Source organism: Saccopteryx bilineata, chromosome 2 (assembly GCF_036850765.1).
Source record: "Saccopteryx bilineata isolate mSacBil1 chromosome 2, mSacBil1_pri_phased_curated, whole genome shotgun sequence".
NCBI lineage: Eukaryota > Metazoa > Chordata > Mammalia > Chiroptera > Emballonuridae > Saccopteryx > Saccopteryx bilineata.
The window spans coordinates 375,002,770-375,021,611 of record NC_089491.1 but is presented as its reverse complement, the minus strand read 5'-3'; the positions used below and the strand labels follow the sequence as shown (position 1 = coordinate 375,021,611).

Below are 18,842 nucleotides of genomic sequence, written 5' to 3'. Positions count from 1 at the left end.
GGTTCTGAGAGCATTTTGCTTATTTTATTTTATTTTATTTATTTATTTTTAAATATTTTATTTATTCATTTTAGAGAAGGAGAGAGAGAGAGAAGGGAGAGAGAATGGGGGAGGAGCAGGAAGCATCAACTCCCATATGTGCCTTGACTGGGCAAGCCCAGGGTTTCCAACCGGCGACCTCAGCATTCCAGGTCGACGCTTTATCCACTGAGCCACCACAGGTCAGGCAGCATTTTGCTTAGAAAAAACCAAATTCCTAAGGCTACCCACACTCCATAATGGGGTAATTTCTTCCCTATGGGTAGGGGAAGTTGGGGGAGAGGTGGCAGGAAGAAGAGGCAGTGTCCACTATGTGGCTCATTTTCCTTGCCTTGGCTATGAGGAGATCATTGCATTAGAAAGAGCTCTCCAGAAAAAGCCCTCCAACTCGGCACAGCCATCCTGGTGGCATGAGCGCTGGGCTGACTTCTCTGCTTCTGCTCCTCCCCACACTCACAGATTGGACATAATACACACTAGTTGGCACAGGCGTTGGTAGTGCCACTTTATTGTCAATAGCTGACATTACCTGGGGTTAATAGAAAATAAATTAGGACTACAATGGCTAAACTGAAGAGGGAAGCAGGCTTTTGTGGACACTAATCCCGGGAAGAGGTACAAGGTGGCTGTGGTAATGTCAATAGAGAGGTTTTTCCAAACTCCATATCAACAGATGTTTCTACTCTCCTGGTATCCAAAGGGCCAAAGCGGAGGTCAGGGTCTCTTAGCTACCAGGAGGTAAGTGAAGGGAAAGGCAGTGGAGAGCCCTCAGCAGGACCAAAGGGGAAACCAAGGCTTGGATCCCCGAACAGAGCAGGAACCTGGAGCCCCATTGTGATCACAGGATGACACAGGGAGGACGACTGTTGGTGATCTTTTCTAGGGGTTCTCCGTTACTGGCTCTTCGAATGGCCTCAATGAGCTAGAAGGCAGAGATATGGAATAGGATTACGTACTGTACAGGCATGGTGAACCAGGGGTGCTCCCAACGTTGCAAATACTTACATCTTTCTCATAAGGAAAGCCCCCATTCTCCAGCTTGGAAAATACCAGCTGTCCATTGATCTCGATCTCGAAGGCCCCTAGTATTAAATAAACCAATGAATGAACTGTATGCTGAGATCAGGCAAAAGTCCGGAGGTCCTCCATACTCAGACTTCACACAAGCTCCTCCATGTCCTCCACCGGCCCCTTTAGAGACGTGAGTTCTTTAAGTCATTTCCCAACTCGGAATCAGGAACCTACAGGAGGTGTCATATGCGTGTCCTTTTCTTTGAATTCAATGAAGGGCTCCCTCTCCTTCAAATCAATACTTCTCTAGTCTCACTGGTTTTTTTCTATAGGAGTCATCTGTGGCTCCCTCACATATGAAAGGGGAGTCAAGTTGTCTGGACATTTTACTACGTGCCAGATGCTGCTGGACACTAAAATAGCCAATGCCAGACATAGCAGTAGAGCTGGGATTTAGGATACTGACTCAGCAGGTGTTCGGCGAGCCTCACCTGTGCCCCCCAGGCGCGACTCGATTTCGATGCCAGGATACTGCTCCTTCACAGCACTTGCCAACTCCAGGTAGGTCGCCTCAAAGCCGCAGGGTTCACTAGGGACAAGATACCTGGCGTCCGCTTGCGTTTCGGGGTACGGACCTCCCGTGGACCCACCCCCGTCCGGACCGGGAGCTCACCGGCCGGAGCCGCTCACCAGTACTCCACCACGATGCGGACCCCACTGCCGGGTTCGATCTCCCCGGGATGGGGCGCTGCGGACGTCGGCCCCAAGTCCCCGCTCATTGCGGCCCGCTCCGCTTCAGCCGCTGCTTCCGGGTGTGACGCAAAGCCGCGGCCACGTAAAGAGGCGGAGCCGCGCATTACGTCCGGGCGCCCCCTGCAGGCGGCGGCTGCCGCTGTGTTTTGATCCTAACCTTAGCCAGAAGGCTCCCAGGTGAGTGGGCCAGTGCAGACAACGTTCTGAGCTCCCGAGCTTGTCCTACACCTGGTATCCGCTGCACTTCATAGCCTTATTTAATTTAACGAAATATCTTAAACTGCAAAGCGCTTTGCAGAAAGAGAATGTGGAGCAAAGGCTCTCAGGGCCTGGGGTCAGCTGATGATGTGGAATAGTTGCCATTTCTCGCTAACAGGTATTTATTTTTAGAAATTTTTTAAATTTTATTTTAGTGAGAGAAGAAGGGAGGGATGGAGGGAGGGACAGAGAGAGAGAGAGAGAGGGACATAGATCTGTTCCTGTATGTGCCCTGACCAAGGTTCAAACCCGCAACCTCTGCACTTCGGGATGATACTCTAACCAACGGAGCCTTTGGCCAGGATAGCATTTTAAAACAACCCATAGTCACACACTCTTAGTTATGTATTCAGTATTTTTATATTCTATGAACGTATTCTATATTCAGTATTGTGACTCTTAATTTCTAAACTGTTGATAATACCTGGGGCAGTGAGCGCAGGTTTGGAGCTTCCACTCCCTTAGGCTCTATGCTCCCATCACGGGCTTCCATTCTGCACCTCCCATCAGCTCAGCATCACTACAGGCTGGCATCATTATTCCCATTTTGCGACTCTAGAAATGGAGGCTGTCTTGCTGTCTCTTCTCTCCCTGTAGTCCTACTATAGTATATAAACAGGTCACCTGCTCTAGCATTCCTTTAAACCATTCATTTAAAAACAATGGTTTGCCTGACCTGTGGTGGTGCAGTGGCTAGAACATCAACCTGGAATGCTGAGATCATGGGTTCAAGGCCATGCGCTTGCCTGGTCATGGCACATACAAGAAGCAACTATGAGTTTATGCTTCCCACTCCTGGACCCCCTTTCTCTCTCTCTCTCTAAAATCAAAAAGTAACTATCAAAATAATGTTTTATAGGCCCTGGCCCATAGCTCAGTTGGTTTGAGTGTCGTCCAGATATTCCAAAGTTGTGGATTCCATCCCCATTCAGGGCACATACAAGAATCAACCAATGAATGCCAGTGCTCAAGCCAACAACCTTGGGCTCAAGCCAGTGATCATAGGATCATGTCGATGAGCTCATGCTCAAGTCAGGGACCTTGGGGTTTCAAACCTGGGCCTCAGCATCCCAGGTCAAGGCTCTATATACACTGTATGATTTGTAAGGGTTTTTAATATGTTCTGGATACAATGTTTTTTTTTTGTTTTTTTTTTAAAGATTTTCTTTTTTTTATTTTTTTTTATTTTTTATTTTTTATTTATTCATTTTTAGGAAGGAGGGAGAGGGAGAGAGAGAGAGAGAGAGAGAGAGAGACAGAGAGAGAGAGAGAGAGAGGAGAGAGACAGAGAGAGAAGGAGGGAGGAGCAGGAAGCATCAACTCCCATATGTGCCTTGACCAGGCAAGCCCAGGGTTTTGAACCGGCGACCTCGGCATTTCCAGGTCGACGCTTTACCCACTGCGCCACCACAGGTCAGGCCTGGATACAATGTTCTTAATCACATATATGATTTGCAAATATTTACTTTTTTAAAAATTTTTATTTATTTATTTTTTACAGAGACAGAGAGTGAGTCAGAGAGAGGGATAGACAGGGACAAACAGGAACGGAGAGAGATGAGAAGCATCAATCATTAGTTTTTCATAGCGCGTTGTAACACCTTAGTTGTTCATTGACTACTCTCTCACATGTGCCTTGACCGCGGGCCTTCAGCAGACCGAGTAACCCCTTGCTGGAGCCAGCGACCCTGGGTTCAAACTGGTGGGTTTTTTCCTCAAACCAGATGAGCCAGCACTCAAGCTGGCGACCTCGGGGTCCCGAACCCGGGTCCTCTGCATCGCAGTCCGATGCTCTATCCACTGCGCCACTGCCTGGTCAGGCTCAAATATTTACTCTTGGTGTTTGAAAAGTGTTTTTTATTATTTTCTTAGTAGAATCTTTTTTTTTTTTTAAAAGATTTATTTATTCATTTTAGAGAAGGGGGAAGAAAGAGAGAGAGAGAAGGGAGAGAGAAGGGGAGAGGAGCAGGAAGCATCAACTCCCATATGTGCCTTGACCAGGCAAGCCCAGGGTTTCGAACCAGCGACCTCAGCATTCCAGGTCGACGTTTTATCCACTGCGCCACCACAGGTCAGGCCTTAGTAGAATCTTTTTTTAATGTTGATTTTATTGATTTTAGAGCAAGGAAGGGAGAAAGAAGGGGAGACAGGAACATCATTCTGTTCCTGTATGTGCCTTGACCAGGGACTGAGCCAGCAACTTCTGCGCTTCTGGATGATGCTCCAACCAACCAAACTCTCCAGCCAGGCTGAGTAGTGTCTTTTGAAGGCAAGAAATTTTAATATTTTTTTTTCAGAGACAGAGAGTCAGAGAGAGGGATAGATAGGGACAGACAGACAGAAATGGAGAGAGATAAGCATCAATCATTAGTTTTTCGTTGCGACACCTTAGTTGTTCATTGATTGCTTTCTCCTATGTGCCTTGACTGTGGGGTTACAGCAGACCGAGTAACCCCTTGCTCGAGCCAGCGACCTTGGGTCCAAGCTGGTGAGCTTTGCTCAAACCAGATGAGCCTGCACTTAAGCTGGCGAAGTCGGGGGTCTCAAACCTGGATCCTCTGCATCACAGTCTGATGCTCTATCCACTGCGCCACCACCTGATCAGGCGAAATTTAAATTTTTTTTTGTTTTGTTTTGTTTTTTTAATTTTATTTATTCATTTTAGAGAGGAGAGAGAGAGACAGAGAGGGAGAGAGAGAGAGACAGAGAGAGAAGGTGGGGAGGAGCTGGAAGCATCAACTCCCATATGTGCCTTGGCCAGGCAAGCCCAGGGTTTTGAACCGGCGACCTCAGCATTTCCAGGTCGATGCTTTATCCACTGCGCCACCACAGGTCAGGCCCGAAATTTAAATTTTGATGAAGTTTAATATACCAAAATTTTCACTTGGCACTTGTGCCTTTGCTGTTGTATCTGAGATACAAGGTCATAAAAATTTTTTCCCATGGTTTCTTCTAGAAGCTTTTTAGTTTTAGCTCTTAAGTTTAAAGTTGATGGTCTATTTGGTTAATTTTTGTTCATTGTGTGAGTTAAGGATCTTTTATTTTATTCAGTGAGAGGAGGGGAGGCAGAGAGACAGACTCCTGCATGTACCCCAAACAGGATCCACCTGGCAAGCCCAATAGGGGATGATGCTCTGCCCATCTGGGGTGTTGCTATGTTGCTCAGCAACCAAGCTCTTCTTAGCACCTGAGGCAGAGATCATGGAGCCATCCTCAGTGCCCGGGGCCAGCTAGCTCCAATTGAGCCATGGCTACAGGAGGAAAAGAGAGAGAGAGAGAAGGGAGAGGGTGAGGGATGGAGAAGCAGATGGGCACTTCTGTGTGCCCTGACCAGAAATTGAACCTGGGACATCCACACACTGGGCCAACACTCTGCCACTGGGCCAACAAGCAAGGGGCCATGAGTTAAAGATCTAAATTCATCTTTTTGCATGTGGATATTCAAATTGTCCCAGAACCATTTATTGAAAAAACTATCCTTTCACACATTGAGTGGTCTTGGCACTTTTGTCAAAAACCATTTGACAAGCCCTGGCTGAGTGGCTCAGTGGATAAAGTGTCATCCCTGGGTGCCGAGGTGCCGGGTTTGATATCCAGTCAAAGCACATACAGGAAGCGATGGAGCAAGTTACCTGTAGTTGATTCTTCTCTCCCTTCCCCACCCTGCCTCTCTCTGCTTCCCTCTCAAATCAATGGGAAAAGAAATTAACCAGAAATGTAAAGTTTTATATTTGGACTCATGACTCCTTAGTTTTTTAAAATTGATTTTAGAGAGAGAAAGAGAGAGACATCCATTTGTTGTTCCACTTATGTATGCATGCATTGGTTGATTCTTTTACGTGACAAGATAAGGAATAGAACCCGCAACCTTGGCGTATCAGGATGATGTTCTAACTAACTGAGCTACCTGCCAGGGCTGGACCCTTTTATTTATTGATTGATTGATTTTAGAGAGACCAAGAGAAGAAGAGAGATAGAGAGAAAGGAGCATTCATTTGTTGTTCCTCTTAGTTGTACATTCATTGGTTGTTTCCCACAAGTTCTCTGACTGGAGCTCAAACCCACAACTTTGGCATTGCAAGATGATGCTCCAACCTACTGAGCAAACTAGCCAGGGCCCAAGGCTGGACTCTTGATTCTGTTTCATTGATCTATAAATCTGTTTTTTGTTGTTTCTTTATTTTATTTTTTATTTTTTTGACAGAGACGGAGAGAGAGTCAGAGAGAAGGGCAAATTAGGGACAGATAGACAGGAAGGGGGAGAGATGAGAAGCATCAGTTCTCTGTTGTGGCACCTTAGTTGTTCAATGATTACTTTCTCATAAGTGCCTTGACTGAGGGGGCTACAGCAGAGCGAGTGACCTCTTGCTCAAGCCAGTGACCTTGGGCTCAAGCCAGCGACCTTGGGCTTCAAACCAGAGACCTTTGGGCTCAAGCCAGCGACGATGGATCATGTCTATGATCTCACACTCAAGCCAGTGACCCTGTGCTCAAGCTGGTGAGCCTGTGCTCAAGCCGGATGGACCTGCGTTCAAGGTGGCAACCTCAAGTTTCGAACGTTGGATCTTCTGTGTCCCAGTCCGACGCTCTATCCACTGTGCCACCGCCTGGTTGGGCTGTTGTTTATTTTATTTTAAAAAAATTCAGATACAATTTATACACAGATTCACCCTTTGGAGTGTACCTTTCCATGAGTCCTGACACACACAGTTGTACATCCACCATCATGACCAAAATACACAACAGCCCACTACCTCTCACAAGTCCCTGTACCCCTTCAGCCCCTCTCCCCCCAACCCCAATGCCGATCTGCCTTCTGTCCTTATAGTTCCAACCCCCTCCAGAAATCCATATAAATGAAATCTTACAGCACTCAACCCTCTGAGTCTGGCTTCCCTTTCCAACCTATCCTTCAACATCCAGAGGATCACTTTGGAAAGATCTTTCCAAAATATAAATCTGCTTGCTCCTCTGTGCCTCTGCTTAAACCCATGATAGACCCTGCAGGGTCTGGCCTCTGCCCATAGTTCCTGCTGGTCCGGACAGACAGGATGGATGGCTCTTAAACCTGGTTTACAGTACAACCACCTGAGGGCTTGTCAATACCACACATTCCTGGGTCTTGGCCTCAGAGACAGATTCAGTAGCTGGGGAGGAGCACAGCGATCTGTTTTTTATACAAGCCAAGGGCGATCTGGGAGGAAAGTGGTCACAGGCCACACTCGGAGAAACACAGCTAAGTCCAAAGCACTTGCCTTTCCCCACACCTTCCACACCTACTTCCTTGCCCCAGACACCTTCCCCTCTGCTCAATTGTCACTTCCATGGAGAAGTCTAACCTAACTCGGTGAGTCATTCTCTCGGCATAGCTGTCACCTGTAATCTACTATTTGTATAATTCTTTGATTAACATCAGTCTCCCTGACTGGGCTGCATGAGGACAAGGGCAGGGTTTATTTTTGTTGCTCGCCACTGGATCCCCAATAACAAACATGGAGTTGGCGTATAGTAAATACATACTTAACAAATATTAGTTGAATGAATGAAGGGATGATTGAGTGAATTGTCTCCTGCGCCTTCCACAAGCTGCTCCATGGCCCAGGTGACCTTGCCCCCTCCTCCACTTCTTTGTTTGGTCCATTCATACCGGTTTTTCCTAGGAAAACCCCGTTTGGAAAAAGTTGAGGCTGGAGCCACTTCTCATGGTCTACCAGGGCAGACCTCTTATCACTCCGTGGATTGTTTGTTTACCCAACCATTACCCACTTCAGGCCGGGAAGAGGCCTCCGCCTTTGATCTCAGCTTCCCGGGTCCTCCCCTAGCCCTCCTGTTTGCCTAGTGCTGAAGGAGAGAGGTAAAGTGAGCTCTCTGCGGGAGTCCCCTGGCACCTGGCCAGATCTTTGCCTAGGTCCTCCTCCCACCAAGAGACCCTGACTTACCCCTGCAATTTCAGAAGGAGAAACTGAGCCCCTACACTTTGCTCAGAGGGAGGACATACCCTGGATACCTCTGAGGAGCTAGAATGCAGCCTGGGTGGCCAGACTGGCTGGAGGTCAAGGGGCAGGCCATGTTGCTGGTCTTCCCTCTGGTTGGCTTCCCACTTTAGCGGAGTGCCCTTTGCCCTAGGGGGTGGGACCCAGAGCCCCCTAGCTTGGCCAATGAACAGGTCAGATTTGGGGAGGGGGCAGGGGAAGAGTGGGCGGGGCCGTTTCTCTTTACACCTTCCCGCCCCCAGCCTCTCCCTTCCGGGGGATAAGAACTCCAGATCTACGTTCTCGAGGCTGCTCAGTTCGACTGTCTCCGTCTCTTCCCTGGCACCTGCTGCCAGTCTAAGAAGGGCAAAAACAATCCCAGCCGGCGTAGAATTTCAGAGAGTCCCCGCCTCCGGTGTTTACTCCTCCCAGGCCCCTCCCCCAGGCCCCGCCCCCACCTGCATGAGATAATTTTAGTTTCCTTGGGCCAGGAGGGGGTACACACAGGGCTTACCCTCCTCCCACCCCCACAGCTACGTCCAAAGTCGGGACACCCTCCTACCACCTGTAGAGAAGAGGGAGTGGATTTGAAATCAAGTCCAGGTAGGTATCTGGGGTCCCTAGACTGAGCCGGACTTCGGAGTCTATATCCTGGCTTCGCCAGGTAAGGGGACGGAGATCGATCCCAGGCGACAACCTGCTCTCACCCCCCCCCCTACCGCCCAGCCGCGCGAGGGCCCCAGGCTGTGTCCATATCAGGGCCAGGAGCTGGCTGGCTGCCCAGGTGAGCGGCTGGGCTGCCGACTGGCTTCCCCCTCTTCCCCCTTCAGTGATGTCAGGCCTAGGGCGGGGGCAGGAGGGGGACAGGTAGTTAAGGGCCTGGCGACTCCCTCCCAAACCAGCGGCCCCAGCCAGGTGCGCTAACGCCCAGGGCCCAGGTAAGGACGTAAGCGGGCATTTTATCTTGGGGTGGAAGGATTCGGCCTCCTGCTCTGTTACTTCAGTGGTCTCACTTTCTTTTTTCCTCTAGTTTCTCATCTGGCCCCCTCCTCAGCATCTGCCCTCAACTTTCCCTATTCTCATTTACTGTTCTCTCCATTTCTTCCTTCTCTCTCTGTGCCCCCCTCCCCCCAACCTTAGCTCCTGGACAAACTAGCTGATGGGGACCGGGAAGTAAGGTCTCAGCTTCTCTCCTTCAGGAGACGCGGCTTTCCCGCTGAAACTAGTCCCTCCCCATTCCCAGAAGGCGGGCTAGAAGGGGTCCAAATACCCGGGACGCTGCCGGGAGTCACTCCCTTGCTCAGCGTGATTTCACCCGTGAGGTTCCACGGCGGCGTGGCGAGAAGGGGGGGCACCTTCCAATTTGTTTGGAGAGCAATAAAAGAGAGGGATTGCTAGAGCTCCGTCTCTGCGGATTGTATCTCTGCTCAGGAACACAGGGTCCTGCCTTCGGATGGCAAGGTGGGGGAGGAGCCGGACGGGGCCCTCCTGGCTTCAGTACGAATTGGGCTCCCGAGGCTGGCAGGCGGCTGCTGCGGTGGTCTGTGTGCAGCACAGCGCAGCCTGGGAAGAGTGTGTGCTTGGCGGGGAGGGGGGAGATGGGCCAGTATGTTTGAATAGGCTGGAGAAAGACCGCGTTCGGTCGGCTGGATCTCCCTAGCACGTTGGGGATGGAGAATGCACCTGTCCGCCGTTGGAAGGCGTCCCAACCTAACAGCCACTCAAGAATGGCCCCTCTTGATCTGCCTATCCCGGACTCTGCTCTCCCTCTCTCCCTGATACCCTGCTGGGGGCCCTTCATGAAGGCAAGCAGCCTGTAATGATTAACTCCACAGACACTCTAGCATTCTTCCCAAATTAAACTTTAAAAGAGCTGCCCCACCACCCCTCAATTGGGGCGGGTTTTTCTAAGCGAGGGAATAGGCGGAATCTCAGGGTCTTGGTCCCTCCCCCCAAATCCGGTCACAAAAGCGTTTCCCGCCTTCTTACCTTGGCCCTGCACCCTAAGAGCACCCCAAAGGTTAAGCCTTGACCCTTATAATCAATCTCGATGGGTGCGGGGCGTGGGATACCGGGGAGATCTGAGCCTTCCCCTCCACGTCCAGACCCCCCAGGCCAAGCCTCTGCTCTGCCAGCTCCTCCCCCCACCCTAGGGAGCACCGAAGGTGGCCTTGTTTTCAATTGGCCCCAAACACTGGGCCCTGCCACTCCCACTTGGGGACAGCCAGGTGTGGCAGGATTCAGGAAGTAAACAAGGAGGCACACGGAGGGCGGGAAGGAGGGTGGGGCCCGAGCTGCAGGGCAGGAGAGCCTTTGGGGGAAGCCGCTTGGACTGGTAGCGCTGAGGGGTCAGATCGATTTGGGGGTTCGGTTTCTTAAAACAGAAGCGAATTTCCTAGGGCTCCAGTTTGAAAAATTTAAGATCTGGCAAGGGGGCAGTCCAGGCCCCAGCACTCGGACCCCAGTTCTCCCATCTCATCTCTTGTCTTGACTGTGCCACTTTTCTCTTGCTGTGGAAGGGTCTGGGGACAGGGTGGAAGGATCTGAAGACCAGAACCAAGTCTGGGGTTAGCCCTCCTGCCCTCTGAGATCAGACTCTAATCTGATTGAACTTTTCTCTCCCCTTCCACACACGGTCCTGATTCCTCTTCCCTCTTCCTTTGGTGGTGGGGGAGGACCCAGACCTCTGGACTGTTGGTCTCTGCCTTCCTCCCTCCTGAAAGGGTAGCCCCTGCAGCCCTTCTCCCTTGTGCTCCCTGGAACGAAGCTACCAGGGAGGACTGTTCGACAGAGGTTAGACAGGGTTGGGAGTCAGGCATTGGGTTTCGGTGTTGATTTACTGGTGTCTGTTGATGACCCATGGTGGATATGTCTTTCCCTTCCCAGCAGGACGCAGAGCCCCCTCCCTGGCTCTCCTGGGCGTTTCCTTATCTGTCTCAACTTTCCACTCCTGCTCCTGGGGTACACCTCTGGCCAAGACACCAGGAGATTGTGTTCTGAGGACTCTCCTCCCCCAGGGGACATGTGGATGAGTCTCCTGAGCAGGTTTAGTCCTAGGTGTTAGGGGTGGGCAGCAGCAGAATGAGAGCCTGGGAGATCCCAGACAAGGGAGGGAGCATTTTCTCTGTGTGTGTGTGTGTGTGTGTGTGTGTGTGTGTGTGTGTGTGTGTGTTTAAAGATTTTATTTATTGCCTGACCAGGCGGTGGCGCAGTGGCTAGAGCTTCAGACTGGGATGCAGAGAACCCGGGTTTGAGACCCCAAGGTCGCCAGCTTGAGCGAGGGCTCATCTGGTTTGAATAAGGCTCACCAGCTTGAGCCCAAGGTCTCTGACTCGAGCAAGGGGTCACTTGGTCTGCTGTAGCCCTCAGGCTGCTGTAGCCCCCGGTCAAGGCACATATGAGAAATCAATCAATGGACAACTAAGGAACTGCAACGAAGAATTGATGTTTCTCATCTCTCTCCCTTCCTGTCTGTCTGTCCCTGTCTGTTCCTCTCTCTGACTCTCTCTGTCTCTGCCACAAAAAAAAAAAAAAAAGATTTATTGATTTTACAGGGAGAAAAGAGTGGCGGGGGAGGGGCAGGGAGAAGTATCAACTCATAGTTGCTTCACTCTAGTTCAGGAGTCCCCAAACTTTTTTTTTTTTTTTTTTTCATTTTTTTTTTTTCTGAAGCTGGAAACGGAGAGACAGTCAGACAGACTCCCGCATGCGCCCGACCGGATCCACCCGGCACGCCCACCAGGGGCGATGCTCTGCCCACCAAGGGACGATGCTCGGCCCCTCCTGGGCGTCGCCATGTTGCGACCATAGCCACTCTAGCGCCTGAGGCAGAGGCCACAGAGCCATCCCCAGCGCCTGGGCCACCTTTGCTCCAATGGAGCCTTGGCTGCGGGAGGGGAAGAGAGAGACAGAGAGGAAAGCGCGGCAGAGGGGTGGAGAAGCAAATGGGCGCTTCTCCTGTGTGCCCTGGCCGGGAATCGAACCCGGGTCCTCTGCACGCTAGGCCGACGCTCTACCGCTGAGCCAACCGGCCAGGGCGAGTCCCCAAACTTTTGACACAGGGGACCAGTTCACTGTCCCTCAGACCGTTGGAGGGCCGGACTACAAAAAAAAACCTGAACAAATCCCGATGCACATTACACATATCTTATTTTAAAGTAAAAAAACAAAACGGGAACAAATACAATATTTAAAATAAAGAACAAGTAAATTTAAATCAACAAACTGACCAGTATTTCAATGGGAACTATGGGCCTGCTGCGGGAGCCGGATAAATGGCTTCAGGGGGCCTCATGCGGCCGGTGGGCCGGCTATAGTTTAGGGACCCCTGCTCTAGTTCATTGGTCGCATGTCTATGTGCCTTGACTGGGCAAGCCCAGGCTTTCCAACTGGCGACCTCAGCATTCCAGGTTGAAGCTTTAACCACTGTGCCATCACAGGTTAGGCAGGAGGGAGCATTTTTGAGGTTTCTTTGGGTGAGCGAGAGACACCACTGGGATGTTGGCTCCACTCCAGATGGACCTCTGAATCCAGGCCAGGCTTTTCTCTCTTCTGGGTGAGGGGGATACTGGCCTAGGGACTGACTGCAGGTCCCACCTGGGCTGGAGAAGTGGAGATTGGCCAAGGGTGGGGAAGGAGGTGATGATGTCAAAGGAGCCTCAGGCCCTCCATCCTCCTCCTAGCCCATGTTGTTCCCTGCCCTGTGCCTCCCCCTTCCTCCCAGGCTGGTAGGTTGGGGGCGGGAGTGGAGGGGGTGGGTAAGAGGCAGGGTTGTTTGTGTTTCTCCTAAGCCAGGAAGTTGTGCAGATGAGTCAAGGTTGAATGGAGAGCCCCAGGCAGCGCTGTCCCGCCCCACCCTGACTCACCTGTCCCCCAAATCCCCCATTCTCTCACTTAAGGGTCAGGGGGCTGCCTCATCCAGGGGGTCAATACCAGGTGTCCAAGGCAGCCTAACAACACTGGTCCTGTATCCAGGGAGTGGACAGGGGCCTAGAACAGGTGAGGTCTCCCAAGTCCTCCCAGGTCTCAGCCAAAGGGGTCTTGGTTCCTGTGGAGAAGGGGTCTGTACCATCTCGACCCGCAGTGGGCATCTTTGCTACATTTCTTCTATCCTTACTCGTCCTGGTTCCTATGCAGCACCTGTGGCTGCTAAGACCGGGGAGGACCCTGGCCCTTCCTAGGAAAGCCAGATGTCTTCAGACCAGTGGATGGATAAGACAGGTGCCCAGTAATTGGCACAGAGTCCCCAGTGCAGTGTCCTGAGAGCCCTTCAGTCTGGTTTTGTGTTTTTTTTTTTTTTAATTTAAATTTTATTCATTCATTTTAGAGGAGAGAGAGAGAGAGAGAGAAGGGGGGAGGAAGCATCAACTCCCATATGTGCCTTGACCTGGCAAGCACAGGGCTTTGAACCGGCGACCTCAGCATTGCAGGTTGACGCTTTATCCACTGTGCCACCACAGGTCAGGCGGGAGCCCTTTAGTCTTAATGTGGGAATTTCAGGAAGGCTTCTCAGAGGAGGTAGCTCTAACACTGGGGCTTCAACAGAGTGGGGCAGGAGGAGGGGCCTAGGGAGCGCACAGGGTTTGAGAGCTGTGGGGCAAGGACACCGGGCTAGGCCAGCCCTCTCCCACCGCAGCTGAGCCTGCCTCCTGCTCTCCTGGTTCCTGTCCTTCCCCACCTCCTTCTCCACTTGGCATCACTCAGCACTTGGGCATGCGTTGCCACAACAGGCTCTGGCAACCAGGTCTGGCAACAAAGCACTGGAAAAACCCGGCGTAGAGCCCAGAGGAGTGAGCGCCCCACACTCGGAGTCAGAGGGCAGCCCTTTGCCCCGACACTGAGAGCGTGAGCCCCAGTCTGTGGACTGTGGAATCTGCTGCTGTGCCCCGGCTTGTGGTGGGGTGACCTAGCTCTTCCCCTGGGCTACTTGGAGCTAAAGAAAACACTGGCCTAGGAGTCCTAACACTGGGTTCTACTCCCTGGCTCGCCTGTGGGGGAACCAAGACTGCTTCCTTCTCAGGGACTTGGTGTCCCCTTTTGTAAAATGGGCTCACTCTTTCCCCAAAGTCTCCAGGGGAACTCCACTTAGAGGGGGAGCAATGAGATGCTGTGTGAACTCTGAGGGGTGCCTGACAGTTGTGTGAAGTCGGGAGGTCTGGGTCCTCTTGGCCCCTCTCCCCAGGACAGGGGCCACAGGAGCGGCTGCATTCAGTTCCCTCTTCTCCCTTAGATGTCATGGAGCTGAGTCTGTCTCCACCTCATTGCAGCAGCTCCCCAGAAGACCTGTACCCAGCCCCTGGGACTCCTCCCGGGACTCCCCCCGGGACTCCTCCACCTCCCAATGCCTCTCTTCCTGGGGAGGTGAAGAGGTCCCAGCCTCTGCCCATTCTGACCAGCAGGTACAGGGGGGCGATGGGGCTGAGGAGGGCTAGGGGTGGGGGGGGCAATCGGCACTGGGGAATACAGAGAAGCTTGAAGTCAACTTCTCCCCACTCCAAACAGGAAACTTCGAGAGGAGGAGCTGAGGACAACCTCTCTCCCCTCTATCCCCAACCCTTTCCCTGAGCTCTGCAGTCCTCCTTCACAGACCCCTATTCTGGGGGGACCCTCCAGTGCAAGGGGGCTGCTTCCTCGAGACGCCAGCTGCCCCCATGTGAGTTGTCCTGGGAGAGAGAAAGCAGGGATAGGGGGTGCTATGGGGCTGGGATGGATATAGCATCCCTTTGTGGAGGTAGGGGAATTTGGTCAGGGGTCCCTGAGGGTATCGCAGGTGTGGGGGAGGGGGAAGAACCACCCTTCGCTTTTCCTCAAGCCATCTGCAATTCCTGGGGTGCAGGTAGTAAAAGTGTATAGCGAAGACGGGGCCTGCCGGTCGGTGGAGGTGGCCGCGGGCGCCACAGCGCGCTATGTGTGTGAAATGCTGGTGCAGCGAGCTCACGCCCTCAGTGATGAGAACTGGGGGCTGGTGGAGTGCCACCCCCATCTAGCACTGGGTGAGTTAGGGTACAAGGGGCTGCCTGGGCCAGGAGGCAATGTTCACCTTGGGCTAGGCAGGTGGCTCATGGACGAGGCCTGGCTGATCTCCACTGATCCCTGCTTTTTGTCCTTGACCCCAGAGAGGGGCTTGGAGGACCACGAGTCGGTGGTGGAAGTGCAGGCTGCCTGGCCTGTCGGCGGAGACAGCCGCTTTGTCTTCCGGAAAAACTTCGCCAAGTATGAGCTGTTCAAGAGTTCCCCAGTGAGTGTGTGTGTGTGTTGGGGGGGGGAGCGGGGGCTCTGGGCAGTGGGCCACGCTGATCCCCAACCTGGACCCTTGATGCCTGACTCTGGACTACTTTTTACCTCAGCACTCCCTGTTCCCAGAAAAGATGGTCTCCAGCTGTCTGGACACACACACGGGCATGTCCCATGAAGACCTGATCCAGGTGAGGAAACACCCCCATTTCATGGGCCAGTCATGATTCCCCAGGATCCCCATTGCTTCTTGGCCCTTAAGCCCTGTGCCTTCCCTCTGGGTGGTGGAGAGAACCCAGCACAGTCCTAAGTGACTGTGGACATGCCCCTTTCCCTGCCAGAGTGTCCGTTTTATCATCTGTTCAATGGGGACAACTGCATGTGGATCACCTCCTCCCCTAAAGGCGGGTCCTAGGAAGGCGCACATGCGCGCGTGCGTGCGTGCGCGCGCGCGCGCGTCTGTGCGTCTGTCAGGCCCCGCAGCCTGTCACCCTCTCCTTGCTCTCTTCTGGCCTCAGAACTTCCTGAATGCAGGCAGCTTCCCAGAGATCCAGGGCTTCCTGCAGTTGCGGGGGTCAGGACGAAAGCTTTGGAAACGCTTCTTCTGCTTCTTGCGCCGGTCTGGCCTCTATTACTCCACCAAGGGCACCTCCAAGGTGAGGTCTTGAGGGTGACAGCCCCAGCTCCTCCAAAACCCCATCCTGGTCCTGCTAGGCCCCGCCCCTTCCCTGTTGGAACTCCTGGACCTTTCTCACCTTGGGCCCTGAGACCTTCCGCTGCTCCTCTTTCCTGCCCAGCTTACCTGCCCCAGCAGGTAGCAGTGGGAAAGGCAGGTGAACTGAGTTTGAGTCCTGCTTCTACTTCCATTTGCTATGTGACCTGGGACACTTCTCTCCACCTCTATGGACCTGATACCGCCTCAGCTGGCTTAGGGGGGCAGTAATTGGGGGATAGGGTCTGCGTGTACCAAGTCCTTCTATTTGTGCTGAGCAGGATCCGAGGCACCTGCAGTACGTAGCCGATGTGAATGAGTCCAATGCGTATGTGGTGATTCAGGGCCGCAAGCTGTATGGGATGCCCACGGATTTCGGCTTCTGTATCAAGGTGAAGACTGCTCAGTCCTCGGGATCCTACCCGGGGCTTCTGATCTCCATCTGGGCCACCCAGACTCCCCTCCCTGCACCCTGCCCCTGCCCTTGCCCCATGGAAACGGGAAACAGATATCTGGTCCTAAAAGCAGATGTGGAACCAGCCAGTGTCCTCTCTCCACAGCCAAACAAGCTTCGAAATGGCCACAAGGGGCTTCGCATCTTCTGCAGTGAGGATGAACAGAGCCGCACCTGCTGGCTGTCTGCCTTCCGCCTCTTCAAGGTGAGGCCCTGGGAGTGTCATGGGGCTCTGGCCCCGCCCTTGGAATCCCCAGCATGAGGGAAGATCGGTCTCTAGAATGAGGGGGCATCACAGCTTTGCTCTCTCAGCATCTCTGGTCCAAGGCTGGAGTCCCAGCTCTGGCTTTAGGAAGCTCATTATTCAGGAGGCAGAGATGCAGCCCTGCCCTTGGGAAGGCCCGGTCTGGGGGGTGTCACGGCCCGGACCCTGGCCCCCGCTTGACCTCAGGCCCTCTTTCTCTCTCCACACCCCAGTATGGAGCACAGCTGTATAAGAATTATCAGCAGGCACAATCTCGCCACCTGCGCTCATCCTGCATGGGATCCCCACCCCTGGTGAGTACACACAGGGGCGTTAGCTGCGGCGAGAACCCAGACTCGTTCTCGGGATACTTGGGTCCTGTTCTGACCTCTCCCCTCCCCATCCTATTCCATGTGCAGAGGAGTGTCTCTGATAACACCCTGGTGGCCATGGACTTCTCCGGCCACGCTGGGCGTGTCATCGAGAACCCCCGGGAGGCTCTGAGTGCAGCCCTGGAGGAGGCCCATGCCTGGAGGGTGAGGGGCCTGCACCCACCTGCCTGTTTGTACTGGGGAACGTTTCTCCACATGGGTTTCCATAGAGTGGGAGGAAGAGAGGGGTGAGGGGAGGCCCTCAAATGCAGAAAGAGGCTCTCCATTCTTGAGGGGCAGGGTACTATCCCAGCTCTGCCCTGACACCCTGATCTTTGTGTCCCCCTTGGCTCTGCAGAAGAGGACGAACCACCGTCTCAGCCTGCCCACCCCATGCTCGGGCACAAGCCTCAGTGCGGGTGAGTGAGGGCCTAGTGTTCCTGGGGGTGGGGCTTCTCTGAGCATTCATGCTGGGTGTGGTTGGGGGGGGGTCCCCTCCTCATGTGACTTCCCGTCTGTCTCCCCATCTCCCCCTCACCTCAGCCATCCACCGAACCCAACCCTGGTTTCATGGACGAATTTCCCGCGAGGAGAGCCAGAGGCTTATCTCCCAGCAAGGCCTGGTAGATGGGTAAGGGACAGCGTTAGGCAGGGCAGCAGGCCCAGGGTTAAGAGAGACCCTGAGTGAAGGCAGCAGCCACGTGACCTCGGCTGATGTGGTCCTGTCTACTGGCAGACTGTTCCTGGTCCGAGAGAGTCAGCGGAACCCCCAGGGCTTTGTCCTCTCTTTGTGCCATCTGCAGAAAGTCAAGCATTACCTTATCCTGCCCGTGAGTAATCCCCTCCTTCCCACGAGTCCTACATTCCTACAGTGCAGACACAGGACTCCCAGTAGCCTGTCACCCCTGCCCTCCACTTCTGGTCCCCACTGTCTGGGGTCTCCTCTCTCCTTTCTCCCTGCACAAGCAGTGGGGACCTCACCCCTGGCCCAGGAGGGAGCCCCCCGAAGCTCATGCCTCTCCCTGATCCCCCACCCCCTATGGCCACACCCCAGAGCGAGGAGGCGGGCCGCCTCTACTTCAGCATGGACGAGGGCCAGACTCGCTTCACCGACCTGCTGCAGCTCGTGGAGTTCCACCAGCTGAACCGCGGCATCCTGCCCTGCGTGCTGCGCCACTGCTGTACCCGCGTGGCCCTCTGACCCCTGCAGACGCAGGCACGTGTCTCGGAGGGTGAACACAGAGGGTGCAGAGGGTGGGGCAAGGATGGTGAATAACTGGAGGGCTCCCCCACTCCAGTTTTCTCCTCTGCCCCCCACCCTGTACATGCTCAACCCCTCTCCTCAAGGGTAAGGCACTTGGGGTGGCCCTCTCCCTTTCATGGAGCTCCTTCCTGGGCACTGCCCCGGGGCAGGGCATTATGGGAGAAGTGGGACAGCCCACGTGGTCTTCTGTCCCGCACTTTGTACAGACTGAGAGGCCAGTTGATCTGCTCTGTTTTATACTAGTGACAATAAAGATTATTTTTGGATACCCCTTTGAGTTCTGTCTGGCAAGACCTGGCTAGCTGAGACAGGGAAGGGGAAAGGAGAGGTGGGCGCCATGCCTTGGTGAATGTGTCAGGTAGGCAGATGCCACATACTGGCCAGCCTGAATGTTTCTGAGGACAGGGGTGGTCTTGGTCATTCGAGAACCTCCAGTGCCCAGCATGCAGCAGTCGGACCCATAGAGGGTGCCCAGTAACAGCTTGTTAAATAAACAAAAGGACAAGGACTGTCATCTGGTGAGATTTCCTG

At 53.4% G+C, this 18,842-nt stretch overlaps 2 protein-coding genes across 6 annotated transcripts; one reads left to right on the top strand and one right to left on the bottom strand.

The window, feature by feature from the left end:
• Positions 1-511: 511 nt before the first annotated feature.
• MIEN1 (migration and invasion enhancer 1) lies at positions 512-8,151 on the bottom strand. 3 transcript variants are annotated; one of them, XM_066263730.1, is made up of 5 exons: positions 8,001-8,151; positions 7,582-7,717; positions 1,542-1,639; positions 1,045-1,121; positions 512-961 (listed from the first exon to the last, which is right to left on the bottom strand). In XM_066263730.1, exons 2-5 carry the CDS (start codon positions 7,704-7,706, stop codon positions 878-880), a joined length of 384 nt encoding a protein of 127 aa, XP_066119827.1. In that variant the 5' UTR covers positions 7,707-7,717; positions 8,001-8,151; the 3' UTR covers positions 512-877. The 3 variants fall into 3 exon arrangements, with proteins under 3 accessions (XP_066119827.1, XP_066119828.1, XP_066119829.1); XM_066263731.1 differs by having other exon boundaries at positions 8,060-8,138; XM_066263732.1 differs by lacking the exons at positions 7,582-7,717; positions 8,001-8,151 and adding an exon at positions 1,741-1,870.
• Positions 8,152-8,489: 338 nt separating this feature from the next.
• GRB7 (growth factor receptor bound protein 7) lies at positions 8,490-18,579 on the top strand. Of its 3 annotated transcripts, none has more exons than XM_066263727.1 (15): positions 8,490-8,636; positions 14,263-14,431; positions 14,535-14,685; positions 14,869-15,025; positions 15,149-15,270; positions 15,380-15,457; positions 15,785-15,922; positions 16,260-16,370; positions 16,539-16,637; positions 16,910-16,990; positions 17,096-17,212; positions 17,406-17,466; positions 17,591-17,678; positions 17,784-17,877; positions 18,102-18,579. In XM_066263727.1, the coding sequence occupies exons 2-15, from the start codon at positions 14,268-14,270 to the stop codon at positions 18,246-18,248; spliced, it is 1,608 nt and encodes a 535-aa protein (XP_066119824.1). In that variant the 5' UTR covers positions 8,490-8,636; positions 14,263-14,267; the 3' UTR covers positions 18,249-18,579. The 3 variants fall into 3 exon arrangements, with proteins under 3 accessions (XP_066119824.1, XP_066119825.1, XP_066119826.1); XM_066263728.1 differs by lacking the exon at positions 8,490-8,636 and adding an exon at positions 8,855-8,971; XM_066263729.1 differs by lacking the exon at positions 8,490-8,636 and adding an exon at positions 13,379-13,492.
• The last annotated feature ends 263 nt before the right edge of the window (positions 18,580-18,842 follow it).